Genomic DNA, 27,460 nt, shown 5'->3' on the forward strand with positions numbered 1-27,460 from the left:
CTTTTAATAAGCTTTTGTTACTCATTGAAGGTTAGAGACAGGTTATGTTATAAGCAGATTTGACTGTAAGCGAGAACATTCTAGAAGAAAGCATTACCAACCAGACATCATGGCACCTGGTGGAGGCTGTTGCGGAAGTTCCCTGGGAGGAGTTGGTGGGGAACCTGGGAAGGGATGGTGGCGGTGGCTCAAGGTGGGCTAGCCAGTCTAGGGCATGGACTTCTGTTGAAGTGTCTCAGAGGATGACGACAGACATGGTGGATAGTGAAGAGGGAACAGGATTGACTGAGAATGTGCCTAGGAGTGTGGGGGGAAGCAGACTGGGAAATGGGGGGACCAAGAGTGGCAGATTGTGTCTGGAAGCCCAGGGAAGAGGGCTTCAGGGTGGTCACAGGCTGGAAACTCTGGATACCTATAGAAGACAGAGATGAAGAGGGTCTGCCATGTGTTGATGACTTTGGAGGAGCTTTTTAGTAGGGTGACATGGGTGAGCTAGACTCTGGGCGGGGGTGCAGACCAGTGGCCTGGAAATGCCAGAGCTGGGTAAACCACGTCCTCCCCTCTGTCCCTGGTGCCCATTCACTCTTAGCTTCCTTCCCTTAGCTGCATCCCATTGTAGATGAGTAAGACATCTTCATTTGTGTCAAAGAGGTCTCCTTCTGGAACTTTCTATCTGTGGTGGCTTCTTTCTGGAGCCTTCTTCCCCAGCCATTTCCAGGGCTCTCCCCTCCTTGCCTACACCTCTTTTATCACCATTGGAAAGTATCTGTTTTTTCACTGTGTATCGTTCCGGCCTGTTCTCAGTCCCCAGCATGTTAGTCCTGCCACAGGGAAGACACTGTGGCTCACTGGGTGTGGCTAGCATCCAGGGGCGGGGCCCCCACAGGGAAACCACCCAGAGAACATGGAAAGGGTTGGGGACTGGAAAGACTTTTGGCAATGGGAGAGCCCCAAGATAGGGGCCACAAGGAGCCTTGGTGGGGACGATGTGGGCCCAAGGCCTGTCTTGGGTGTCACAATGTCACATTCCCCATAGCAACACAGTTCCCTGTGCCCTGCGCTTGCTCGCTCTCGCCTCTAGGGGGAAGAATTCCTGTCTGAAAACTTTTCTGAACCCTTCCTGCTATTCATCCCTCTGAGATCTGGGGACCTCTTGCCTTCTGATGTGTGCCCCTGCCAGGGGACTTCTTCCTGGGGGTTGGGTGGGTGCGGCTGGTCGGGCAGCAGCCTCCAGGAGGAGGCCGGGCTGGCCTGTCTGCACAGATCACTGGGAGGCCCGGGCCAAGGCCAGGAGCTCTGTGCCAGCTGCTCCACTACCCAGAAGCAGCCCCGGCTCTGTCCCCAGTTTGCCCTCTTGGGGGATTCTCTCTGTCCTGGGGAGCAACTGTGGACAGCTGGCTTTGTGGGGAGGGTGGAGTAGGGTAGCATTGCAAACTCTGTTTATTTTTCTTTTTTGGAGGGAGTCAAATATATTGTATTTTTATTAGTGCATATTTGCAGTGTATAATGATTGTGGGGAGCGGGCACATGTCCATAATACATCTTAATTCTTCTTATGTCCCCTTCCCCTCCCCTTCCTTCCTCTCCCCCCATCTTTTGATCCCCTTCCCATTTGCAAAAGGTCTGTCTCCCTGTTTCCTGTGATCCGTCTTTTCCTTTGCTCTTTAGTTCCTTTATACTCAGGGTTTCTCCTGTAAGAGAAACCATGTGGTATTTAAGTGGTGCATCTGATTCAGTTCCCCGAACATCGAGGACTCTGTTTCTGGAATAGGGAGGATGACTTCTGCTGTGGAGAAGCGGGCTTTCCTGGCCCCGTTCCTGGGGAATGGGCAGGCAGGCTGAAAAGTTGGCCTGTGCCCCTGCTGGCTGCTTTGCCTCCGCCTTTGCCCTGTGGTTGCATAAGAGCTCCCATGAGAGCAGGCTGAGAATTGACCTTTTTGGCTGAGTGGGAGCAGGCAGTTGCAGCCATGGGCTGTGGTCCCTTGGAAGGCAGCCTTCAGTTGACATCACTAATTCCAGGAGCGAGGCGCTGGCCACCGCCGATGCGGCTGAAACTCTTTGATGGCTCAGCCCACTGGGGCTGCCTGAACACAGCCGGAAGTGCAGTAGCCGAGGGTGGACAGCAGCTCTGAGGGCTTTTGTTTTCCATGTCCTGTGTGTACATGTGGGTCCCCAGACAGTTGCCACCTGCCCTGTCACCTCCAGGTTCATAAGGAGAGGAAGCAGTCCTATGGGTTGATATGACTTTAGTCAGGGTGACCTCAGAGAAGGGGCTGAAGGGGACTTCTCTCCCAGCCTGAGAGGCCTGGCCATGCTGGCATGGTGCATGAGGTCCCCAGGGCCACGCAGGTGATCCTCCCAGACTCCTGAGCCATGTGGGCTGTCATGGTGCACATGGCATGTGAACGCGCAGAACTCTGCAGATGGGGACCGTCTCTGCCATTAGGAGGACTCACAGTGGCCCTGGAAGATGCTAAGAGGAGCAGGTAGACAGGGGTAGATGGGGGTCTCAAGGTCCCACTTTTATGCCTGTCCTGCTAGCTGTACTCAGATCTGGGTCACAGCCGAGGCCATGGGAACATTGAGGACCATTGGTGTCCCGGGGAAGGGACAGGGCTGCAGAAGCTGCCTGTGGACACATGGCATTGCTCACACTCAACTCCATGGGGCCAGTGGTATGGGACAAAGAGGTGGGATGCCTTGGCAAGGTCCAGACTGTCTTTCATTTCCATTTCTATGAGAAATACCAGATCTAGTACCAGGCTGACCTTGGCCTGTCAGCTAGTTATTGCTGGGAAGCAAACCACCCAGAATTTAGTGGCTCAGAACAGGAGTCATTTGTTATTTTCAATCGGTCTGTAGTTCACCCGGGCAGCTCTGCTCTGGCCCGGCACCTGTGTCTGAATTTGGCAATGTGTCGCTGGGGTGGCTGGTGGGGACAGTCTGATTCCTCCCCACCTGTCTCTGCACCCCTCCAGCCCAGGATGTCCAAGAGCAGAAATGGAGATGCACAAACATTCATTCAAGGGACTTCAAAGTAACTGGGAAAAGACACAGGACTAGGGATGCTCTTACCAGAGTCCTGAAGGCAGCTGGTCTCTCGGAGACATCGTTTACCCCATGCTGGGTAGAAGGTGGTGTCTCCAGGAAGTGCCCTGTGGCAGGATAATCTCTCTCCTGAGATCCATATCTGCACTACCCAGCACAGTGACCAGCAGCCAGAGGTGGCTTTTGAATGCTTGAAATATGGCTCCTACAACTGAGGAGCTAGGTGTGAATTTTTTAAAATAATTAATTTAATAAACTAATTTATTGATTAAAATCTTAAATAACCACAGGTTGCTAATAGCTGTATTTTGGGGCACTCCAGACCACAGAAGAAACTCTCATTAGCATTGGTAGGAAGCAGTTAGGTGCCAGGCACAGGGGCCTGCTGCTGGCATAGACATGGGTGTCATTTTGTCCTGAGGTACTCTCCAGCTTCCAGTGCCAGGTGTGAGTGGTGCCATGCCCAGGACAGGGCAGGCCTTGGGCTGACACCAGGCTGAGAATGTCTAGTTGGGGCTCCCTGGTCCTCTGTGCCTTGAAGCGTCTGTGCACATGTGCTCTGCCACTCCTTCTAACAGGTTACAAAGATCTTCTCATCGATCGGTGCCAGGCTTATTTCGCTAAGCACAGCATCCTTCAGGATTAGTCACCTTGCCACAAATGACAGGACTTGATCCTTTTTTGTGGCTGAATAGTATTTTATCATGTGTATACACATTTTCTTTATGCATGCATCCGTTGGTGGACTCATAGGTTGATTCCATATCTTCACTACGATGGATAGTGCTGTAATAAACACATACTGCATGAGCTAACTCAAAGGTGGAGCCTAAAGATGTTGCTCTCAGAGAAGTAGAGTAGAAAGTGGTTCCTAGAGGCTGGGGAGGGGCTGAGAAAGGGGTAGAGAAGAACTGGTCAGTGCACAACATCGCAGTTAGAGAGAGGAAGAAGTCCTTGTGTTCTGTTGCCCAGAACAGTCAGTATGGTTAACAGTATTGTGCTGAATATTGCAAAATTGCTAGATGGGTGGATGGATTGTAGATGTTCTCATCACAAAGAGCTAGTGAATGTCCGAATAATGGATATGCTAATTGCTCTGATTTTCTTCTTACACATGTATGCATGGATTGTGCTCTATATGTACAATTACTGTGTCAGTTAAAAACAGAATAAAAAAGAAGTGGTTCTTTATCCTCTTCAACTTTTCTTTCAGCAGGCCCTGGGGCTACAGCTCTCCTGGGTCCTGAGATGCATAGCTGCTATGGGAACCCAAGGGATGTGAACAACTGGGGTCTGTGGAGAGTTCTGGACACTGGATGGGGAGGAGACCTTGTGCTGGCCTTGGTGGGTTAGAGCTCTTAGTGTAGGGGGAGCCCTGTGAAGGCCACGTGGGCCCTGGCATCCCTGCTCCCTGGAACCTCCTCCCTTCTGACTTGGCAGCAGAGCTCTGAGCAAATGTGTGGCTGTGCTCTTGGGCCAGGCTAGGGGACAGACTGAGGTCATGGCTGGACTGGACTATGCAGGCTGTGGGGTTGAATATCAGGCACACATTTGCCGCCTCTAGAATGGCCTCCCAAGGTGCTCATCTGGACGCCATAGCGCCCTTTTTTGCCCATAGATCATCAGGCTCCTGGGACCCAAGCAGGAGGAACCTTGTCCCTCAAAGTCCCATGGAAATGGTAGTTGGCAGTTGTTATCCCCCATTTATAGATGAGCAAGCAGAAGCTTAAAGGGCATGGGTCATATCCTCATATCCTGGAGAAACTGAGGATCTGTGCTCAAGCCTAAGTGTTGAGCTCCCTTTGTTGGGGAGCAAGTACCCTGTGCTCAGCCCCCAGGACCCAGATCATGATGGCTGTGGCACTGTTTGGTTTTCTGTGTCACAGCCTAGCTGGGGACTCACAGTCTCTGCTGGTGAGTGTGGGGACCCCTGTGGCAGCAGCCCACACACTGTCTGCACCTAGGAAGCTCAGTTTGTGGAATGGACATGAACAGGCAGCTTGGCAGAGGAGCCAGTGAGGAACAAAAGGTGTTGAGTTCACATTGTTGTGGTTTTGGTTCTCAAGTGACTGGATGGGCCAGGGCTGCCCAGGGGTGCCCCAGGCTGTGGGGAGAGTGGGGCAGATGGTCCCTGGTAGAGCATCCAAGGTTTGGCCTTGGAAGATGGATGCAGGGATGGGACAAAGGAGATGTTCCAGGCTGGGAAGCAATGACCTAGCTGTAGGTTGGTGCCAGAAAAGCAACTCAACTTGGCTTAGGTAAAAGGAAATGTATCGGCCCTTAGAACAGGAGGCTCAGGCACAGGACTTGGAGGCATGGGTGACATTGTCAGGATGGTGTCTCCCTCTCAGGCCTGCTCACCTCTGGGTCAGGTCCATTTTTAGGCAGGTCTCCTTGGGGAAGCTAGGTGGCTTGGATAGTGGGGCTGTGTCAGACAATTAGGATGATCATCACTCATTCTGCCCGAGGGAGTCCTTCTACACTCCCACCCTGGTGATGTTTCCACCAGCCTGTCTTGCAGGGGCTCTGCCTGAGGGCTAATTGCTCATCCCCGAACCAGTCAGGACTTGGGGTGAGTCACTCCAGCTGGGATGAGCATGGCGAGGAAGGTTTCATCAAGGAAAATCAGAGCCCGGAAGCAAGACAGGGTCCCTTGCCTCAGGGCTGGGTGCCGTCATACAGGCTGTGACCATCAGAAGATTGGAGCAGAGACCCAGGGCTAGAACTGGGCATGTCCTCATGCTGGGCCAGCTCTGGTCAGGGTGGGCAGTGCCCCCAGCATGCCATTGAATGTGGAGAAGCCTCAACCTCAAGGTGCAGAGGGAATTGGGGCCAGGGACCCCCAGCCCATGCAGCCAGGACAATGGACGTGCCCGGCCTAGGCCTGTTTAGGGAGGGAAGAGGTGCTAATGTGCAGGGTATGTCACCCTGGGGCTGGGTGCTGGGAGGGACATTTGGTTTAAACTAGGGTTTTTCAGCCTCTCTAGACTCACAGAAGCAGACTCAGCCCTTGTTTGGGGGTGGGGTGCCTTAGAGCCAGACGCCCTGCAAGATCTCTTGGCACTTACAGACCGTTTTCTCTTTCTCCTCTCCTCCCACTGCTCAGATATCCGTGGACTCCAAAGCTTTCTGGACCAGGCCTCACGGCTGGGCCTTGACGTCTCTTTACAAAAGGTGGACAAGAACATCAGCCACGTGTTCACCAGCCTCTTCACCACCATGAAGACAGAGGAGCTGAACCGCTACCGGGACACGCTGCGCCGCGCCATCCTGCTGCTCAGCCCACAGGGGGCTCATTCCTTCATCACCGAGGTAGGTCACAGGGACCAAGGCCACAGGGGCCTGGTGCCAGGGCATGGGGGATGGCTGGGGGGTGGGGGCGGGCTGCAGGGTACAGTTCTCTCATGCATAGTTGAAAGGGGTGCTTGGGCCTGTGGACATTCAGCCACATCACATGGCCATGCAAGGGAGGCCTGAGCATGACTTGGTGATGGATTGGTCCCCGGCAGGTGACTGAGGCCTGCCTGGGCTCTAAGAGGCTATGGCGTGGCCAGTGGGAAGCCTGATTATAAGTCACTGCCAGCAATTTCTGAGGGTTTTTTTTCCTTTTAATTTTCCTCTTTGTTGACAGGTGTAAGCGTCTAGGGATGAAATAAATTTCTAACTCTCTGCAGAGGTGGGCAGGTCTGCTGTGGGATTTGTTAGCATCTGGAGGAGGTATCTGTTACCTGTTGTCAAATGATACCTTGTGCATTTCTGTTTCTTTGGTGGTTGAGATAATCACTGTGTGTTTCTTTGAAAAACACCTCTATTAGGGGTTAGGACTTTCTAATGAAGACAGGGCCACTGGTTTAACAAAGGATCCATTCATTTGAGAACAAACTAGAATGCTCTGAGCTAGAAGGAGCTAGCTGATTGGTGTGGGCCCCAGTGGTCTTGTGGCAGAGAGGTGAGGAGGAGGTGGTGGCAGGTCCCTTTCTGGCCTGAGTAGGTTTGGAGAGAGGGGATATGCAGGGATGTGGGGTGCCCTGGAGCAGAGTGGACTGAACAGGTCATGGTGGGCAGCTGGGTGTTCCCACAGTTTCCCTGCATCTTGACCCCCTGATCAAAAGCCAAATGAAGAGATGACAGAATTATACTAATGCCATTTGATGCACTTTGCTTGCTTGTTCTGTTCTCTTCTCTAATTAATTATTACACAGAATGCTACCTCATGCCTCTGGAACTAGCGCAAAGCCCAACTCTGGAGAATGTAAAATTGGGAACACTTAATTTGGTGCAGTTGATGGCTGCCCTGGTGCTTTCTGCTAATCAGTCGGGTGCGCACTGATGGTCCGCTGGGTTGTGATGTCCCCTCGACTCGCAGCATTTCCACCTGAACACGTCTCCCTGTGGGGAGTGATTCAGTCTTAGGCTCAGTGTGCTTATGCGTGTGGCCTTTCTTAGAAAGTGCACAGCAGGATGCTTGCAAAAGTCTGCTCATGGATGCTTTCTCCTTGCTGTGTACACCCAGCTGGCATCTCCTCTGGGTACAGTGGCCACTAATTCCAGGGCATTCTCTCTTCTTGTTCATTCTTTGCCTTCTGTCCTGCCTGCTTTTCCTCCTTGCTACTGCTCTGCTGGGAAGCTTGGGAGTGGGAAGAGTACTGGCTTTGGAGTTGGACAGATTTGGGCTCATCTCAGCTCCTCTGCTTACTATTCATGTGAGCTTGGTCAGCTCGCTTGACCTTTGTAGGTGAGCATCGTGCCTGTAAATTAGGGATGAAGGCAACAGCAATGAAGCATTTGGCATAGCTCCTTGAGCAGCACCTGGCTCTTCTCTGTTCATATGCTCGCATTTCTCTTCCAGATGAGTGCAGCCCCTTCCTGTCTCCAAGCCCTGCAAGTTTCACACACTACTAAGACTTGCCTAAAGATATTGTTTCTAAGTGATTCATTATGCGAACTCCTCTTGTGCTGGATGCACTTGCTTGGCTCTGGCCTGTTGCCTTTTCTGGTTCCCCAGGCTGTTTGCAAAACCTGTGTTGCTGGGTGCCTTGAGGCTGGGGATGCCACGGGGCAGGGTGGGGGTGGGGCTGGACACTACTGTCAATGTCAGGGAAGAGTGACAAGGCCTCAGAAGTGGTGGCAGGAGCCTGAGGGCCAGGACGACATCTGGTCTTTGGGTGTAGGGCAAAGTGTCCCCCGCTCTTGCCCAGGGCCTGTGCTCGAGGCTCGGTCTCTGTCCTGACTTTGGGGTGGAGGAAGCTGTCACCTCCGGGGGCCCTGGGTATATACTCCCATCAGCACCCTTTGCAGAGGAGGAAATGGAAAAAGGACCAAGATAATAATTTGCTTAAAGTCACACAGAGGGCCACTAAGGGACCGAATAGACTTCAAGTCCATATCTGACCTGTTCCAGATCCCTCCCTTCCATGGTGGGGAATGATAGAGAACACAGTGTCCTCAACTTTCTGTAGCTAGTGGCCATGCTAGCTTTGCGAACGAAGACACCATCCAGCTGCCTGTGGCCAGGATCTGGCTGAGGTTTGGGGGGGCTTATGCCCAAGGGTTCATGTATCTCCAAAGCATGGTTAGGGAATGGTTTGGTGAACACAGCCTGTCTGACCGAGGAGCCAGGGCTCTCTGGGTGCCGTCCCTGCCCGGAACCTCTGTCATTACTTGGTTGCTTGAGCTTCTTGAACAGACTGACTCCCTCTTTTTTTTTTTTTTTTTTTGGTACCAGGGATTGAATTCGGGACCTTGCACTTGCGAGGCAGGTGGCGGCACCACTGAGCTAAATCCTCGGCCCTCCACTTCCTCTTTGTTGTGACAAGGAGAGACTGTTTCACAAGGGTGATCCACTGCCAGAATATGGCCTGAGTTTTATGAAACCCAAACACTGCCGTGGACCCCACCTCCACGTATGGCATGTTGGTATTGTGCCCCAGGGAATGGCATGGGGAGCCACAGCCACCCGGGTCACGTAGCTTTTCCAGCTGTAGGGCTCCCCTTCCCTTCTCAAAAGGTGATCTGCCTATCATACTTTGCTCAATGCGAGTCTGCTGCTAAGGCTGGACTTTCATTGTCATTAGCCACAAGTCCTGCATGACACAGACATGGCAGTCCCTTGTGACCTGCTGGACTGTCAGTGTGGAGCCCTGGGAGCTGCTTCTCTGAGCAGAGTCCCCAGTGCATCCCCCAGTGGCCTGGAGGGCACATGGCACCACTGGCCTCTCTCTGATCCCACGAAGGAGAACACTGGCCGGGGTGGCAGGTCCCTGGCCTTAGTGGCAGTGGAAAGGTGGCCTGCAGCAAACAGAGGTGCTGGGGCCTGACTGTGGGCTCACATTACAGATCCTACTTCAGTACCCCTGGCTGTCCACTGTTTAGGGTTGACTCTGCCTTCTCCCCTCTGAGGTCTTCCTGTCATCCTTCATACCCACGGAGGCAATACTTCGTCTGAGCTCCCCTTGGAGAGGAGCTTTCAGGGAGACAGCACCCTGGGTTCCCGGTCCCTGGCCTTTGGGGCCGCTGAGGGTGTCAGCTATGGAGGGGACCCTTCCTCAGTGGACTTGCTGTGGTCTGCACTGGGCCATGGAGGGAGAGTGGCTGTCCTAGTTAGGGAGTGGGTTGGACTCTTTGTCTCCTCAGTCTGACCTTGGTCTTCTCTGGGGCCCTGGCTGCTGAGTGGGGCTTAGTGGGCAGTGCTGTTCTCGATTCTTTCTGTCACTTCTGCAGATTCCATGAGTCCTCGTGCTGTGCCCAGCTTTTCATCAGGCACTACACCTTTGTTCTGCTCTCGCAGGCTCCCAGCTTGGTGGCCAAGACAGGTGTGGACAGATCCCTGCACTTGGAGCGGTAGTGGTGTGGACTGGGACCTCTGGAGGTGTCAAGGATGGATAATGGCGTGTCAGGGAAAGGCAGGTGGTTGGGGGCCTACAGAGGCATCCTGGAGTTGGTGATACCAGTGCTGGATTTATAGGCATCTACAGGCGTGAACTTGTGCTGACTTCAGGGAGGGGTCTTTGTAGCAGTGGGTGTGCAGAACCAGAAGTGGCAGGAGCTAAGGCTGAGATGAAAGCAGGAAGGGCCTCCTACCTTGGGGGCAAGGAATTGTGCATCAGGACTGGTTTGCTTTTAGTGTCCTTTTTAGGCTCTTAGATATTCGTGGCCTATGGTTTATGCTTTACTGTTCCTGTTCTTCTCCAGGTCAGGATTGATGGGGAGACTTCTAGTCCTCTGTTGACCTTGGTCTTGGGTTTCATCTCAGCTTCCTGGTGGGGATCCCATTTATCTGTCTGTCCTCTGTTCAGCATCCATCTGTTCATCCACACATCCATTTGTTCATCTATCCATCTGCCCATTCATCCGTCCTTCTATCCATCGGTCCATCCGTTCAGCATTCGTCCATCCATCCGTCCACCCATCCATCCATCCATCCATCTCATCACCACCTAACAAGTACTGACTGGGGCCCCTTGTGAATCGGGAACCATATCAAATGCTAGGTGGGGCACAGAGGTGCTGGCAGAGAGGCTATGACCCAGGGCTGTCCTCCACCCCGGGAATGTGTGGGCATTGGGAAGCAGGTGCTTTGGGACTTTTACCTTTTGGTCTTTATTTCTGGGGCTCTGCTTTTAGTGGTTCACAGGCCTCCCTCTTCCTTTTTGTTTCCTCTGCATTTTCTCTTCTCCATCCTTGTCTTTTTCATTTCACTTCAAAATGAAAGAGTAGAAAAATGAAACTATTTCTAGCTGTGTGAAACCTCTATGGAGGAGATGTGCTGCTCCTTGCTTACAGTTCACAAGGTGACAGGTGTGGCTAGCCCAGCTCCAGTGCCCTGCCATTGTCCATCTCTGTGTCCCACACTTCTAGGGCCGTCTACCCCCACTCCAGCATGTCATGCCCTCAGGGTCTGGCACTGTGTGGTGTCCACCATTGTGTCTTCTGAGAGCAGTACAAGGCCTGGCCCACAGCGGCATGAAGGGATTGAGTGGGTCTTTTTTGCTTTTCACTTCCAGTAGAAAGGCCGAAGGCCAGGCCTTTCTTTCTTTCTTTTTTTTTTTTTTGGTACCGGGGATCGAACTCAGGACCTTGTGCTCTCGAGGCAGGTGCCAGAACCACTGAGCTAAATCCCCGGCAGGCCAGGCCTTTCTTATGTGTGACTTTCTGCTGATTAGAAGGTCCTAGGGAAGCCTATGAGCAGGGCTCTGTCCTTGAAACTGCTGCTACTGCGAAGGTCAGGTTTGCCTAAGAAGCTGCCCTTGGCCAGGAGAGGTCAGCAGACAGGGTCTGTGCTGCTCCTCCAGGTGGGATGGTCCTGGGCCAGCTGTGGGAGGTGGCAGGGGACAGAAGGCTGCAGAGAGATGGTGAGTGTGTAGGGGTTGGATTGGTGGTAAGCAGCAATGCCGGCAGGGGTAGGAGACTGGGCAAGCACACTTGCACACACACATACACACATGCACACACATGGACACACAGACACACACACACACACACGGATACACAGATGCAGGGTGATGTGAGGATATACCAGACAGCCACGTACACTGCTACAACAAGACCCTCAGACTAGTCCAGCCTTTCAGGCCTGGACACACACAAACACGTACCTGTGCAGACCCACACACTGCCACACACACACACAGACTCATCAAGCCCAAGATGGCGCTGCTGGTTGCAGAGTAGTCTGGGTCAAGCATTGCAGTGCTGGGAAGGAAGTGGCTGGAGAGGAAGTGACAGTGGCAGCAGGTGGCAGCTGCCTTTGCGGGGAGATGCTAATGGCAGATGGGAAGCCAGACAGTGTGGGATTTGCCTTTGGACCCCTCCCATTGCTCAGGAGTGGGGACATGGGGTGTGGCTGGGCCAATTTAATCCTTAATGGAATTGGGTTAACGCCCTGCTTCCAGTCAGTTGTTTCTCAGATTCTGTTGCAGCAAGTGAATCTCTCATGATTTGAATATAAAGACTGTGCTTTTTAATACATTTATAGCAAAGGTAAATTAAGTAATCACAGTGCTCTGTTGTCCCACATGATATATGCAAATATTTCTCACTCCAACACAGCAAATTCATAGCAGACGACTTTATCACTCCGAGCTAGGATAATTCCATGTCATTTAAGTATCATTTACCAGAATATTTTAAATTACTAATTAATTATAGAAGATTAATTTTTAAATATGGCCCCACATTTGCATTTAATTATGTCCTACTGTTTATGGATTTTAAGGCCCTAGCACTTTAGCAAAAGTGCTATGAGTCTGAGATATTCATTTTTTTTTTCCTTAGAAATTCTTGGAAAGGAGGGCCAGGGATTTAGCTCAGTGGTTCCAGCACCTGCCTTGCAAACACAAGGTCCCGAGTTTGATCCCCGGTACCCCCCAAAAAAGAAATTCTTGGAAAGGAGCCCACGGGGAAGAGACATTTTCTAGTTTGTTCCAGTGGGTGGGTTTGGAGCTCAATGGCTGTGAGAGGTGGCCTGGCTGAGCCAGCAGGGTGGGACAGCTATCCTGTTTTCAGAGTCCACACGTCTTTGTCACTTTCCTCCTGTGTCCCTAGATTCTACTCATCGCTCCTAACCCCTCACATTCTAGAGAAGTCACCACGGCTCCTTTGCTGGCCACTGACCAGCGCTGGTCTTGCTGCTCTGGTGTCCCAGCCTGCTGTCCCCTATCTGTTACAGCACTGTTACATTTTCTGGGGTCCCCACATCCTGAACATGCCTCTGCTGGCCCTTTACCTTGGAGCCCAGGACTCATCACTGTGCTTATGCCTGGCCGTTGCATCTCCTGCCCCTCACCCTTCACAGCCAGGACGGCTGCTTCCCAGGGAGCTCCTGCAGAGTCTGGGGACACTTACTTACTCTTGTTCTGTCCAGGGGCAGGGGACAGGCAGAGTTCAGGCAGACCTGACCAAACCCCCACCGATTTCCGCACCCTGTGACTTTCTGAGCTTTGGTTCCCCATCTGCACCATAGAGTAATCATGTCTGACCCATAAAATTCCCCTGAGAATGAACACAGAGTACTGCAGTGTGGGGTGCACGGCTCGCGTGCAGAGCCTGTGTGGCACTGGGCCCAGGAACTCGTCTGAAAGAAGAAGAGGGGGAGACAGAACCTAAAGCTCTTGGTGCTGAGGGTATGGAGAAGCATTAGCCGTCCCGTGTGACTCTGAGTGAAGTCACTGGCACACATTTTGGAATGCGTCAGTGGTTGGCATCAGGGTTGTGATGGTGACCTGCCGCAGGTCTGGGGGATTGGGAGGAAGTGTGGTATGGTGGGCTGGCTGGCACAGGTGTGGCAGCAGTTAGTGTTCAGGTGTGGCGTGGCCTCTCTCTCGCCTTCCCTGGCACACTACCCTCACATCTCCACTATCCCTGTTGGGTGCCTGAGTGCTTTGGGGAGGCAGCCAGGAGAAGGGGCCATGCATGGTCCAGGGTTGGAGTCATGGAGCTGGAGGGAAAGGAGTTGCTGCAGGGTGTGGGGGTGGAGGAAACCAACCAGATGGCAGTAGAACATGCAAGGCAATGCTTACCAGGAGAAGTGTGTGTGTACCCCAGCTACATCCAGGAAGCCCTGGGGACTCTGGAGGCCAGAGAGGGCAGGTGAATGGCCTCTGTTACATGGGAGATACAGGACTTGAACTTTGAGGTACATTACAAGAGTCTGGCAGGGGACCTGCAGGTGCCCCTTCTTTCCCCCTCTCCCACTTGGCCTCTTCTCTCCTACACTGAGAAGATCTGAGACATTCAGGTGCTCAGCTGGGTACACAGTGAGGCGTGGACAGGGCTGGGGCTGCTGCTTTCATGGAGGAGGGCCACTGTCTTGGCAGCAAATAGATCCCAGCCCTGTGCATTCAGGGCCATCTTTGGGAGCCTGTTTACACTCCATAAGCTGGATATTAGCACCTTCCCAGAGGGTTGCCATGGGAATGACTTGAGCTAAAGCTGTGTGCCAGTGGCACTTTGCAAATGGTAATTTCATTATTGTGTTTGTGGAAGGTTTTCAGTTGAGATTGCAGAAGCACAGCCTGTTAGGGTCAAGGTCAAAATGTCAGAGGCTCAGACAAGAGGAGCCTGGGAGAGGGCTGATTCCTCACTTGCTCTGGGTCAAGAAGCAGCGCTCCCGGAGCCAAGTGGGGAGATGCAGATTCAGGTGTATCTCGAGGTGAGGAGGAGGGTTGCAAAAAGGGACACAATTCATGGCTCTCGGCAGCCTGGCTGGGACTGAGGACCGAAGTGTCACCTGAGCACTCAGCTAGAGAGGCTGTTGGAGTCCCTGGGGGATCAGGGAGGAGAGGGGTTCTCAGTGCTACCCCCACCTCACTCCAGGGCTTGCTGCCTGGGCACCTGCAGGTCTCACTGAGGAGCAGTGCAGAAACTTGGGGGTTGTCTCCTGACTGAGCTGGCATTGCCGTCTGAACAGGGACAGATGTAGGTAGAGTTTCACCATGGCTGGTCACTGGGCTCAGAAGGGGAACAGCTTCTGGCATTTGCATCCTCTGCAGACAAGGAGGTGTTTCTCAGCAGCCTGTTAGTGGCTGGACCACCACATTATACCTGGACCCTTTGTACTGAGTGCTCTGGGGAAGGAGACATGGCCTCTGCCCTTACAGAGCTGCCAAGCTAAGCCAGAGAGAAAACTCATACTGAAGAAGAACAGAGCCAGAGGATGGAGCACCCAGGTGGAAATGGCTGCTTACCCAGAAATGCCTGTGGGCAGGGGCTGGGTATCTGAGGGTCTTCTCTGCTCCACAGTGGGCAAGTGGGTCCATTTGATCTCAGCAGCCACATAAGCTGTTGGATAGTTTTCTAACTGGGGGATTTGAAAGATAATCAAAGGATTTGGTAAGAATGACTGTAGCCACCCTTGGAATGACAGCCGTGACATGTACCATGAATCTGGAGTTCTGGGAACACCCAGGCAGGACACTGAGGCACAGGGCAGGTGGGTGTAAGGAGGACTGGGGACACCTGGAAGCACATCCTGCCCTGAGAAGGAGGGCTAGGCCATGCCAAGACCCTCACGAGAGGGTCTTGTGGTCCCTGCTCCCTGTGTTTCCAGAGGAGCCAGAAATATGAACTTCGCTATCCCACAGTACTACAGACCGAGTAAGATGTAAAGAAATGAGGTTTATTTTCACTCATGGTTCTGGTTCAAGTTTGAGTGGCCACATCTTGTCACAGCCTTCTGGTTGGCAGAGTCCCAGGGTGACAGGGCACCTAAGAGACAGGGATAACCTGTATGTCTTCTCTTTCCTCCTAAAACCACTGGTATTCATCATGAGACTCCACTTTGATGAGCTTATCTCTTCCTAATCACCTCTAAACTCAGTAACTGGATTAAAATCGCACCCTCTCACTACTTCACACTGGGGATTGAACCCTAAAATGAATTTGGTGGGGACAGACTGTCTTCAAACCTTAGCAATGGCCAATTACAAAAGATCAGGTCATTTTCTTTCCCTGAAGGATAGTGCCCTTTCAAATCTGCTGGTTTTAGCTTCCAAAGGAAGACAGAGTGGGAAGTTGTATGAGCTGGGGAAGCCCCTAGCTGGGTGCCATAGCTGGGGGAGAGGCAGGCAGAGACCCATGTGCCTGACTTCAGTCTTCCTGGGAGGGAGAAGCCATGTGTAGGATGTTCACCTGCATCGGAAACACAGTGAACACATCCCTGGCTCATTTATTGTTTTGAATGGATGTGTGGGGAGTGATCTTGCTTCTCCTACAGAAGGGCTTCAGCCTTCGGCTCAGTGTGTGGGATCTGTGGTCAGGATCGGGGTTTGGGAGTCCCACTGCTGGGCCCTCTCTGAATCCAGGATCACATGTGCAATGGGAAATCTAATTTCTGCCCACTCCCAGGAGGGGAGAGGAGCCAGAGAGGGCAAGAGCTCTGTCTTTCAGAGTTGTCCACATAGGGTTAGAATCTGGGCACTGCCATGGACAAGTTCTAAAACTGTTCCAAACCTTTAAGGTAGGCAGAATGGCAGGGCCACATCATAGGGATGTCACGAAGAGTTCAACAGGACAGTGTATTTGAAGTGCTTAGGACAGTTCCTGGGATGTAGTAAGTACTCAGTAAATGTCCCCAGTATGACTGTGGTGGTGACGATGATGATGGTGGATGGGATGATGATGGTGATGATGGTGGAGATGATGGTGGTGATGATGGTGGTGGTCATGGCAGTGATGATGTTGGTGGTGGATGGGATGATGATGGTGATAATGGTGGAGATGATGGTGGTGATGATGGTGGTGGTCATGGCAGTGGTGATGATGATGGTGGATGGGCTGATGATGATGGTGGTGGTTGAGATGATGATGGAGATGGTGGTGATGACGGTGGTGGTCATGGCAGTGATGATGATGGTGGTGGTGGTGGTGATGATGGAGATGACAGTGATATTGGTGTTGATGCTTATGACAGCGGTGCTTCCCCTCAGAACCACTTTGCCTTTGGCATCACTTCTGTCATACTAAGAAACGCTAGTAACCCAGAGGCCTCAGCTCAGCCACAGAGGGCCCAAAGGCTCCTATTACTTCATTTCTGGACTGGGAGTGAGGTACAGCTGAGAACTCCCTGCTATGTGAAGTCAGTAGGCCCCGTGGTCTTGGAATTTGAATGAATGTTCAGGGAGATGTTGGGGCCAGGAGCACCAGCATCTTGGTCCCTGTCCCACAGTGGGACATGCAAAAAGCTTCTTCCATGCAGAAAGCCGCTGGAGGAAGCTCTGAGAGCTGTTTGATCATGCTCTTGGACCTCTGGTTTTGAAATCTAGTGCTGTGTGATAAACCACCCCAGAACTCAGTGGTTTGAAACAGCAATCATTTTGTTATCTTCTATGTTTTTTGTGGGTCAGAGATTTGGTAAGGGCTCAGCTGAGCAGTCTTGGCTCAGAGTCTGTCAGGTGGCTCGAGTCAGGATCTGGAGGTGGCTGGCTGGAGAAGCTGGAGGCTGCGGCAATTTTCCTCTTCACTGGTCTCTGAATTCACTAGTTTGGGCTTCTCCATAGCCTGATGGCCTTGGGGTGATTGTTTTCTTGGGTGGCTGCTGAACTCACTCTCCAGTGTGAATGACCCAGCAGGCCAGGAGGAAGCTTGGGCATGTCTGCCCCAGTTCTGGCAGCAGCGCTGGGTGACAGGATGACTAGGTTGGGGAAACTGTGTCACATATTTGGCTTTTGTGCTGTGAATACTCATGGTGCTACTGTTTGAGAGGGTTCTGAAGGTGACTTATAGCAGACAAAGTTTTTGCAAGAAGAAAAAATGAAATTGTAATCTTTAGGAAGAATGCTAGAGCAAGAATGGTGAGGTGGTTGGAGGAGAGGAGGGAGCGGAAGGATGGAAGCTCAGAGCAAGACTCGCCTAGTCCAGTGAGCTCAGCATCTGCTCTGACATGGCTGTGCTGCCTCCCCTCTCATAGTCCTGAAGGTCCTTGCTCTTTGTGGTTTCTCTTGAATCATGGAAGGAAATGGAAGCCACGAAGACATGTATGACTCAGGGACTTCCCAAGGGACCCACCTGACAGATTCTGAGAGAAACCACAGGGCCAGGTGCAGTGGTCGTGGCTGTCACCATCATCACCATTCCATTGGCACTGCCGCATCTTCACCATCCCCACCATGCTCATGAGAGACAGCCCACGCCAGGACTGGTTGTGCTGGGAGCCCAGGCTCAAGCTAGATAGAAAGCACACAGCCTGGAGGATGAGTGGTCTGCAAAGCAGGTGTCTTACATAACATCACTTCTCAATGACCAAAGCACTGCATATCAAAAAATGGTACTTCTAAGCTGTAATCATAGAGTTAGAGAACAGTTACACTGAAGGTGGTAATTAATATTTACACCCAAACTGGCAATACCTTGACATTAGTTATCCTGTTATAATTAAATCTAGTAACCCACTCCATTGCCATAAAGCAGAATGTGATTATATAGGACTCTGGTGAGGATACTGTTGTTCTGGAGAGTAGAAGTTGTAACTTAAAGCCTGGGAACAAAAGATCTGGATTGCTAGCCATGATTTCTCACCCCACTTGTTTTCCCCCAGTCATTTACTCATCGTTAAATAAACATTTGTTGAAGACTGTTGCTTGAGAGACACAGGTGGCAGGACTTGCCTGTCCTCCAGGAAAGCAGACAGCCAGTGACAATACAGGATAGATGTAAGTGCAGGACTATGGAGGTGTCCCCCAGTGCCACCACATCCATCCTGGGTGAAGAAACGCTTTCTGTAGGAAGCGACTCCTGAGCGGCATTTTGAAGGGTAGCCAAGAGTGAGCCGGGGAAAGCAACAGGAAAAGGTTGTTCCCACCTTGAGGAAGCAGCAGGGGTTGGGTTGGAAGGTAAGCGCATGGATGCTAGAGGAAGAGGACATGGCATGTTAGCAGGGCAGCATGTGGTAGAAGAGTACCAGGAGAGACTGCAGAAGAGAGAGGCTGTGTGCCACACAGGATCCTGAAAGAAATCCTTAAGATAGTGGGGTCCAGGCCAACATGGGTGTGCCTCGTCCCCTCAGTGTCCTGAAAACTCTGGTGGCCTCAGGAACAGGATGGATTGGATGGGACACCTGGGCCAGGGAGGAAGGATGGTGCCAAAATTTGGGTGAGCTAAGGCAGAGATAATTAGGAGGAGGAAACAGTTTTTGAGAACTATTTTAGAATGATATTCTATAGAACGCAAGGTGAGACTTGAGGCTCCTTTATTTTTTGAGCAAACCTAATTTTAGAATTATTTAGATTTACAGAAAGTTCTCATCTACCTCACATTCAATTCCTCTATAATTAACATCTTATATTACTATAGTGTATTTCTTATAACGAATGAATATTGGGCAAAGTATATTCTCATCATATCTTATTGAAGGTTCATACTGCCAATGTACCTTCTCACTGCTGATGCTGACTGTGACCCTCTTCCTGACAGTGTTTGTCAGGTTTCTTCATGGTGAAGGCACTCATTCTTTCTCTTTCTGTACTGTATTCACTCTTTGGAAGGGTGACACTATGGCATCTCACACTTCAGGAGTGGAGAAAATCTATATGCATTATTTGGAATTCTTCAGCATGGGGGATCTAATTCACTTTGAGGGGCAAATGAGCTATGGTCTGTGAGGTTGATGATGATAGTGATAACAGTGGTGGTGATAACGGTAGTGTGGTGATAGTGATGATGATGATGATGATGATGATGATGACGACGACGGTGATAAGGGTGGTGGTGGTGGCAGTGGTAGTAATAGAGATGATGGTCGTGTTGATGATGGTGGTAGTGGTGGTGATGATGTGGTGTTGGTGTCAGTGGTAGTGGTGGTGGTGGTAATAGAGATGATGGCAATGTTGATGGTGGTGGTGGATGCAAAGGCTTGATGCCAAGGCTGGAAGAAGAGTACTCAGAGTTTCCTTGAGAACCATACTTTGGGCCATATCTGCCCTGCTGTGACTAGCTCCAAGGGACAGTTCTGTTGGTGGCATCACCCCGGGCTCTCCCAGATGTGTAAGACTCAGCCTCCCCCAGGTAGCCTTTTCCCTGGCCATGAGCTGTGTGTCAAGGCTGCTCCTCTCACCATGAAGAGGGGGGTCCTTGGCTTCAATGTAATGCAAGTCAAATCCACCAGTGTTTTGCAGGTTACCTTTTTCCAGTGTGTCAGCCTGTGCAGCCTCTGGACAAGGATGAGCCAGACACTCTCAGCCCTGAAGAAGTGCACCCTGTGTGGGTGACCATCTCCTGGCTGCATGCTGTGTTCAGCCCCTGGGCCTCTCTCTAAATCTGTCCAGGTTTCCAGCCCTGCCCATTCCAGCTGCTGGGGAGGGGTAGCTTCTCCTGGCTGTGCTCCTCCTTGTGTGTCTTTGGGGAGATGAGGGAGAGAGCAGAAGTGTTGCTGTCTGGCTGTTTGCCTGAGAGATTCTAGGGGCAGAGGCAGATTAAAGGAGTTAGGAAGTGGCTCTCAAGTCACAGTTTTTTGACTTTCTCATACCACAAAAGCAGTGTGCATTCAGTAGAAACCATACCTCTGTGGTGAGTGTTGGTCTTTCCTGGAGCTAAGGATATGTAGTTCTGTACCCACCACTCCCAGTCAACCTCATGATCACAAGGGGAAGCATCCCGAATTCTGCGGTGTGCTGTGTTGCTAAGTTAGAATGTCTGGGAGGTTAGATTTACTGAGTATGGCATAGACTTAGGACACCTCAGCCTGTGATGGGTTTATCAGAGTGTAATCCTTATAAGTGGGGAGAATCTGTCTATGGAAGGCACTGGGACAGGTGCTTAGCACAGAGCAAACCTTTAGCTGGCAGGTGTTGGCTGTTACCACTTCTAACACAGACAGGAGAGATGTCAGACATCCAGAGCTAACCAGTGGATTTCAAATTTTGACTCATTTGTTCTTTTATAGTTTGCTTTTTGTTTTTTGGTATCGAGGATCGAATTCGGGTCCTTGCGCTTACAGGGCAGGTGGTGGAACCACTGAATTAAATCCCTGGCCCATAGTTTGCTTGTTTTTTGAGACAGAGACTTGCCATGTAGTCCAAGCTAGCCTTGAACTCACTATGTAGCCCAGGCTGGTCTTAAACTTTCAGTGGTCTTCTTGCTTCAGCTTCCTGAGTGCTGCAATTACAGGCATGCAACACCACCTGACTCATTTGTTCTTTCTTTCATCTATTTATCCATCTATTGTCTCATTCATTTGTAATCCAGATATACATAGTGGTACCTCACGTCTCAATGTCTGTGTAGAATCACATTAGGAAAAAAAGGAATGACATCCAAAGCAGTTCTTTATGGTAGTCTTTGAAGAGTGTTAAAGGGGATCCTTTCCTACCCAGCAATGATTAGAACACTCGTTCTGTCTCTTTCTCTCTCTGTGTCTCATAAGCTGCTGTCTCTCCATCTCTCCAGATCTGTCTCCTTTCATAGGCTACATGTGTTCTTGCTTCCCTTTTTGTTCCTACTTTTTTTCCCCTTACAAAAGCCCAATGAGCCTGAGGAAATAAAGAAGCTCTGCAGGTCCCCGTGGGCAGGGAAGGAGTATTCAGACGGGATTTTGTCCTGCCACTGCACAGAAGAAACCAACATGGATGCTGTGGACCCAGAAGTCAGGAGGATGCCGTCTCTCCACTATGTGGGCTCCAGAAGTGGCCTCTGCTTACAAACTTATAGAAATGAGGAACTCACCATCCATTGAGGAAGCCATTCTGTTGCCAGGAAGCTCCATAGTGAGAAAGCTCCTACTTACGTTAGGCAAAATCTGTCCTCTACCTTTGATTAGCATTGGATCAGTATTCTCAGATGACATAGCAATTTTTCTTTCTTTCACCCACGACAGCCTTTCATCTGTTTGAAGATAAGACATACCACCTTACACTCCTGTTGGCACACCAGCCCCTGCTCCCCACTGGAGTGGAGCCCGTGAATATTTACTGAGCACCCACTGTGTGTTAGATCCCCTGTGCTATGGTTTATATCTAGATATCCCCCAAGAGCCTCATGGAATCACAGGCGGGATCTGTGGGAGGCAATTCGATTATGAGGGATCACAGCTGACTTGCTATTAGGAGGCAGGGTCTGGTCAGAAGAGGTGGTCTCTGGGGGTGTGGCCTGGGAGCTTTTATCTCCCTCCCTGGCTTCTCCCTTGACTTTCTGCTTCCTGGCAGCCATGCCCTGAGCAGCTTTTCTTCCACCACACCCCTCTGCCATGCCACCCTGCCTTGGAGCCACAGGACTATGGATTGAAACCTTTGGAAACTGTGAGTCAAAACAAACCTTCTCTCCTTTAATTTGCGGGTGTCAGCTATTGTGTCCCAGTGACAAGAAAAGTGACTATGAGACCCCAAAAGATGCTGGGATTGCTGGGGACTAAGACAAGTGAGGTCTGCACACCCCTGGGACTTTACATTTAGGTGAGAGGAAGAGGGACAAGTGAGATAATATCCAGTGGCAAAGAGTACCATGAAGGATGCAGAGAAGGCCCATGGGTAGGTGGTTGCGCTGCTTTCAATCGTGTGGCCAGCTGTGCCGTTGCCAGGGTCCCAAGGTGGGAGCAAAGCCTGGAATGATGTAGGAACAGAAGGAGACTGCATGGCTTGAGCTGAGGGAGAGGAGGGGAGGGACGACATGGTGAGGTTAGAAAGGTGGCTCCATGGTCTGGAGGAGGAGTGTGGCTTTATTAAGTGTGATGAGAAGTCATTGACATGGCCTGTTTCCCTCTGGCTGCTCTGTGCAGAGAGACAAGTGATAAATCAGAAAACACATTGCTGTGTGCATCCAAGTAAGATCCTCGAAGATGCACTTTGACAAGTGTCGGACAAGTCAGAGGTGAGAAGCTGAGTCCCTGGCAAGGGTTGGGGTCAAGGAGGACATCTGAGTCTTGGTACACAAATCTCCATCTTCTAGGGTTATCATCTACTTGTGTAAGGTTTGCAGGTGACTTCTTTCCAATTCTGGGGAGCCCTGGCCAATGTGAAAGCTGCACCCCTCTGTGCAAGTTGCCAGGACCCGTGTGTGGCCAAGCTGGGGGAAAAGCACTGTGTGATAATTGCATCAGTAACCCCGTGAGGTTTTACCTCCGGCCTTTCACCTCCACCAGCATCAAGTTTACGCTGTGGAGAAGGCCCATCCTCATTAGGAGCCAGAGGTGAGATTCACAGCAGGACCCTCGTGGCAGATGCCATCGTCACATTCTGCATCCCTGCCCCACCTGGGCTGTGGCTGTCATTAATCCGTATTTCACTCCTGCTTTCATTCTTCACTTGCTCTTTGTCATTTTTGGAGAAGGATCCTCTCTGTTAGCACATTTGGAAACCTATTTCATTGCTGTGGAGAAGGGAACAATACAGGTTTTCATCTCCGACTAATTATGCCTCCAATACACTGATGCTAAATAAAACCAAGGGGAAGGTAATTGGAAATTCTTGATGTGACATTCACAGCTTTGAGAAAAACAGATGTTCACTTGAGGAGCTGGGAGGAGAATCATAGCCCTGTGACTGCCCAATGAGGTGGGTCCAGGAGGTTGTGTGGGAAAGCTGGGGCACCTCCCAGCCTGCAGACACAGCTGAGGGCTCTCCGCCTAGCTCCTGTGTGCCTAGCCTGGCCTGGGGTCCCAGGTCCCAGCACTTGGTCCTCTTTGTCTACCCCATGGCATCCAGTTGGATGCTCTGTCCTAACCTGGTTGACCCGGATGACTCCTGTGTTGGGTCATTGCAGGCACCTAGTGCAGCAGAGGTCGTGCAACCAAAGTGTCTGCCTGCACCTTCGCTTCCTCCACTCATCAGCTATGGGGCTCTGAGCAGGAACCAAGGTCTCTGATCATCCACGTGGATGGAGATAGCACCTCACAGTGTGTTTGGAATATTTTAATAAGGCAGTGTCCTTGCTGTCAAATGTCATCCAGAAATTTCTCTTTTTGTTCCAAAAGATGGTACCTTCCATGGATTAAGGCTGTACCTCTTTCTCAGGGCCTTTTCCCATCAGTTTGAATTTTTTTACCTCTTCAAATGACATGATTGAGTAGTGCAGCTAAACTCTAGTATCTGTTAGCTTGGGAAGGTGTGAACACCAGATCTACTTCCTTTTTCCTATGAATACTCTCACCAAATGCAAATGCCACCAACATACTCATCAAGTGCAAGTAATGCAAACCCTCTCAACAAATGCAGATAACTGAAGCAGTAGAGTGTAGCTTTAGCAAATCCTTTGAGCCCCCAGTTCTCCTCTTTTCTCCCTGTCAAACTGCTGAGAACTCCTGTCTGTCTACTTTATAGAGTAAACGAGGTAGGGAACAGATATCTTTCAGGCAGAAAAGACCTTCTGTCCCAAGTGACCTCAGTGATTGGGCAGATCCACCGGGAGCTGTTACTCCGGACACCCTGCTCTTCCTGTCTGGCTGGGGACTCTTTGGGAGGGGGGCAAGTGTGGTATGGTTACCTGCACATCTTTGTGACCCCCTCTCTCCATAGCCTGGCTGTGCTCCCTGCCCTTTGGCTTGCTTTGCCAATGGCACATAGGTAGAGATGACTGAACCTGGGGCATAGGAGATGCTGGATATTGCCACCCATAGTCTGAGTTTCTATCATTTTCATTGTGATGAGGAAAGAACAAGCCATTGAAAAGCCACTGGGCAAGGAGAATGAGAGACCTGAGGGTAGATCAGTCACTGATGTGATTCACAAAGCTTCAGTGAGAAGCTGACCTGCTCCCACCAGTTCACACTCTGTGATAACCCATGATCCTTGTTTTAGCTGGTGCATTTGGGATAGTTTGTTATGCAGCATTATTGTGGCAGTAGCTAACTGATATACTGGGCCACATTTGTTCCTGTGTTCTTCACATCCATCACAGCATGCCTGGCACAGATGGAGCTCTGAGAACTGTTTACTCAGTGAGAAAGTAAGTGAATGGATGAAGAATTATATTTGATTGTGAAGCCAAGTTATTGGGTTGATTCTGTCTTGACACGTGTGGATACTCCAGCTGGAGGTGCTGCTGGCTGCTGTTGGGGAGCCATCCCAATTGGATGGCTTGCCCTGAGTTTTGTTAGGATGAAAGGCACAAGGGTAGCCCCCTTTTCCAATGTCACAGTGGGGCAAAGGGAGGAAGAACAAGGGCAGTGGATGCAGACATGGACACTAAGCCTGTTACTGGAATGGCTGTCCCAGCAATGGCCTACAGGGGACAGTAGCGAGACCCAGGCTCCTGAGAGGTGGAGCTACACCACCCTGGTCCCCAGCCTTTCTCCCTCCCCTGGCCATGGTGCCCTCCTTCCTAGTAGGTGGTTGCTGCAGTGGGGTTGAGCCTCAAGGTGAGGATTGTAACCCCACAGCATCCTTCCCTACTGGGCCGGGAGCAACACCAGCACAGGCTGACCTGGGCCTTTCCACTTCCCCTTAACAAAGCCCTTTGCAGAGGGCACTCAGATTCATGGAGAACTAGATGTAGATGGCGTGGTCCAGGGTGAATGAAAGCATGGCAGCACTAAGTATTTATCAAGTGTGTCTCAGTGCTGGGCTCTTTATAGTTTGTTTTGTACTTATCGTAAGTGCTCTTTTCAGGGTCATTCTTTATAGCTGAGGACGCTGAGGCCTGGTGAGGCTGTGTCATTGCTGGACAGGCTATGGGAGCAAGATGTGCGTGCCAGCCATCTGCCAGTGGATGTCTGGCTCTGGAAAGCCAGGATGGCTCAACCTGGCCTGAACATGATGTCACCTGGGAGCAAGGGCAGCCGATGATGTGTGTAGAAATCTCCCTGGTGACCTGGTGGCCATGAAGGCATGGCCCAGCCCCCATCTGACATCTGGACACGAAGCAGTGCTGATGCTTTTCCTGTGCAGCTGTTGTGTGAGGAGCTGGCCTGGGCCTCGGGAGAGCCTCTGTCCTACTTGGCACTGTGACCCTGAGGTTGGCCTTTGTTCAGGGGCCTGCAGACCAAAACTCCTGGAGCCAGTTAATGAGTCCTCTTGGGCTGGGTCCTAAGTCCCCTGCTGAGAACACTTCACTCATGCTGGGCAGGGAGGGCACAGTGTTGCCTTTGCTTCTCACCTTGGAACCCCCCCCCCCCCGCCCCTTGTTGGTTACCACTCCTGACATTGGGACACAAAGCCAGACAGAAGCCCTTGTTGCAGTTAGGGAAATGGTTGTTGACTTTCAGGGAGGGGTAGCCTCCTAGAAGGAGGGTGCAACAGAGATGCAATTGCTTGCTGTGAAAGATGTGTGTCTACACCGCACAGAAGGCAGTGGGAGGGGTAGTGTTGAGAAGGAACCAAGAGAACAGAGAGATGGGGGGCTGGTGAGGGAAGGGCATGCCCCTCTGGATTTCTTTCCCATGGGAGGCGAGAACCTGGGTGAGGCTGGGGACAGAAGGGGTGGGGATGAGGGGCTCTGTGGGAGGGCAGCCTTCCGGGTGAGGACAGAGAGCACTGTGGCAGGGGCTGTCCTGAAATAACTCGGGGAAGCCAAGTGATCAACACCAGGAACGCTAGACACAGGCAGCACCAAGAACCTTTTCCAAAATGTGTTGCTGGGAGTTTGGTGACGCTAGGAGACCTTTCGGGTCAACACACGACAGGTGAGTCCTGGAAAGTGGGAGATCATGAAGACTGGAATCGAGGAGAGCGTGGAAATACAAACAAGTTCAGCCCAAGGGGAAAAGCAGGGCAGAGTCTGGCACAGGGGTAGACAAGGGCTAGTGCTGGCCCTGCCCGAGGAGCTTCTGCTCTCTGGCCACATGGGGCGGGGTGCCACAGTGTCACCTGCACATATATGTGTATGCACTTGTGTATGCATGTATGTGTATGCAACACATGTATGAGCACCTTCCCTTGATGGAAGTTTCCAGTCCCAGAGGAAAACGACAGGAGCATTAGTGGACAAAGCTCCATTCCAAGCAAGCAGCAGTGCCGACAGTTTGATTCATCCCACAGGTCAGACGCATTTTGTGCCTTGTCCTGTTCAGTCTGTTCAATTCTGCAATGTAGGTAATTGTGTCCTCATCTCGAGTGTGCCAAGCCCCAGAACTGCTCCACTTCTGGCCACCATTCAGTCCTCCCTTCTCCCTCCCTGGCTTCCCTAGCCACACCTTTGACTTCACTGAATCCCCCTGCCCTCTCATCAAGGAGCAGGAGTTAGAGAAGTAAACAGCATGGCCCAAGCATGCAGCCTAAGAGCAGCTTCAACTTGAGTTCAAGCCTCCCTCCTCTTGTGCCCAGGTGCGGGTGCACCTGCTTTGCTTTTATAAAAGCATTATAGGAACACCAGGAAGAATTTCATAGTCTCAGTGCCTGACCCAGGCCTTGATTTTGTTTTCTGTATTCTTCCCTGACCGCATGTGTCCTGATTTCATACATAAGCACTTATAATCTAGATGCAATTTTGTGTTCTGCCTTTTTGACCTCGCATCCTGGTATGAACATTTCCTGTGTAGTTGCAAAACCTTGGTAATGATCATTTTTAATGATTGCTTCGAGATGAAGAATTGATGTTTCATAACCTACCTAATGTTTCCTGTTATTGGACATTGTGGCCACTTCCATTCTTCAGTCAGTTCTTTCTGATAATGTTTGGTGAAAACCTTCCTGGGTAGTGTTTTGTTTTCCTCTGTGGATTATGACTGATGGGAAATTTTCTGGAGCAGGTCAGAGGGTCAGGGGAGGAGCTGACATTGGGCGAGTAGTGGGAATTGTCACCCTTCTTTTACAGCCAGGGACATTGGCTTTTCCAGAATCTTCTCTCCACAAGGACTGCTAACCCTGCAGGAGCCCCCCCACTGTGCTGGTCCCTCCTGCATACCTGCTAAGTCTGTCGTGTTTTCATCTGCCCAGCACTGTTCTTCCAGGCAGCCTTCCCTGGGTGACCCTCTGTCCTCAGGCTTGTTAGACAGACAGGTGCATGGCACCCTGAGCTGTTTTTTCAGAGCATGTCGCACTCTGCAGTGATCTAG

General features: G+C 51.2%; 1 protein-coding gene across 5 annotated transcripts in view; it reads left to right on the forward strand.

The window, feature by feature from the left end:
- Positions 1 to 27,460, forward strand: part of Grid1 (glutamate ionotropic receptor delta type subunit 1) — a 737,700-nt gene that overhangs the window by 188,503 nt on the left and 521,737 nt on the right. For all 5 annotated transcript variants that reach the window (XM_004867724.3, XM_087201127.1, XM_087201126.1 and 2 more), the window contains exon 4: positions 6,155 to 6,360. In XM_004867724.3, the coding sequence (XP_004867781.1) occupies positions 6,155 to 6,360 (206 nt within the window). The remainder of the gene's footprint in view (positions 1 to 6,154; positions 6,361 to 27,460) is intronic.

This window comes from Heterocephalus glaber, unplaced genomic scaffold (assembly GCF_053883595.1).
Source record: "Heterocephalus glaber isolate CG9 unplaced genomic scaffold, H.glaber_assembly_v1.0 deba00001755, whole genome shotgun sequence".
In the NCBI taxonomy this organism is placed as follows: domain Eukaryota; kingdom Metazoa; phylum Chordata; class Mammalia; order Rodentia; family Bathyergidae; genus Heterocephalus; species Heterocephalus glaber.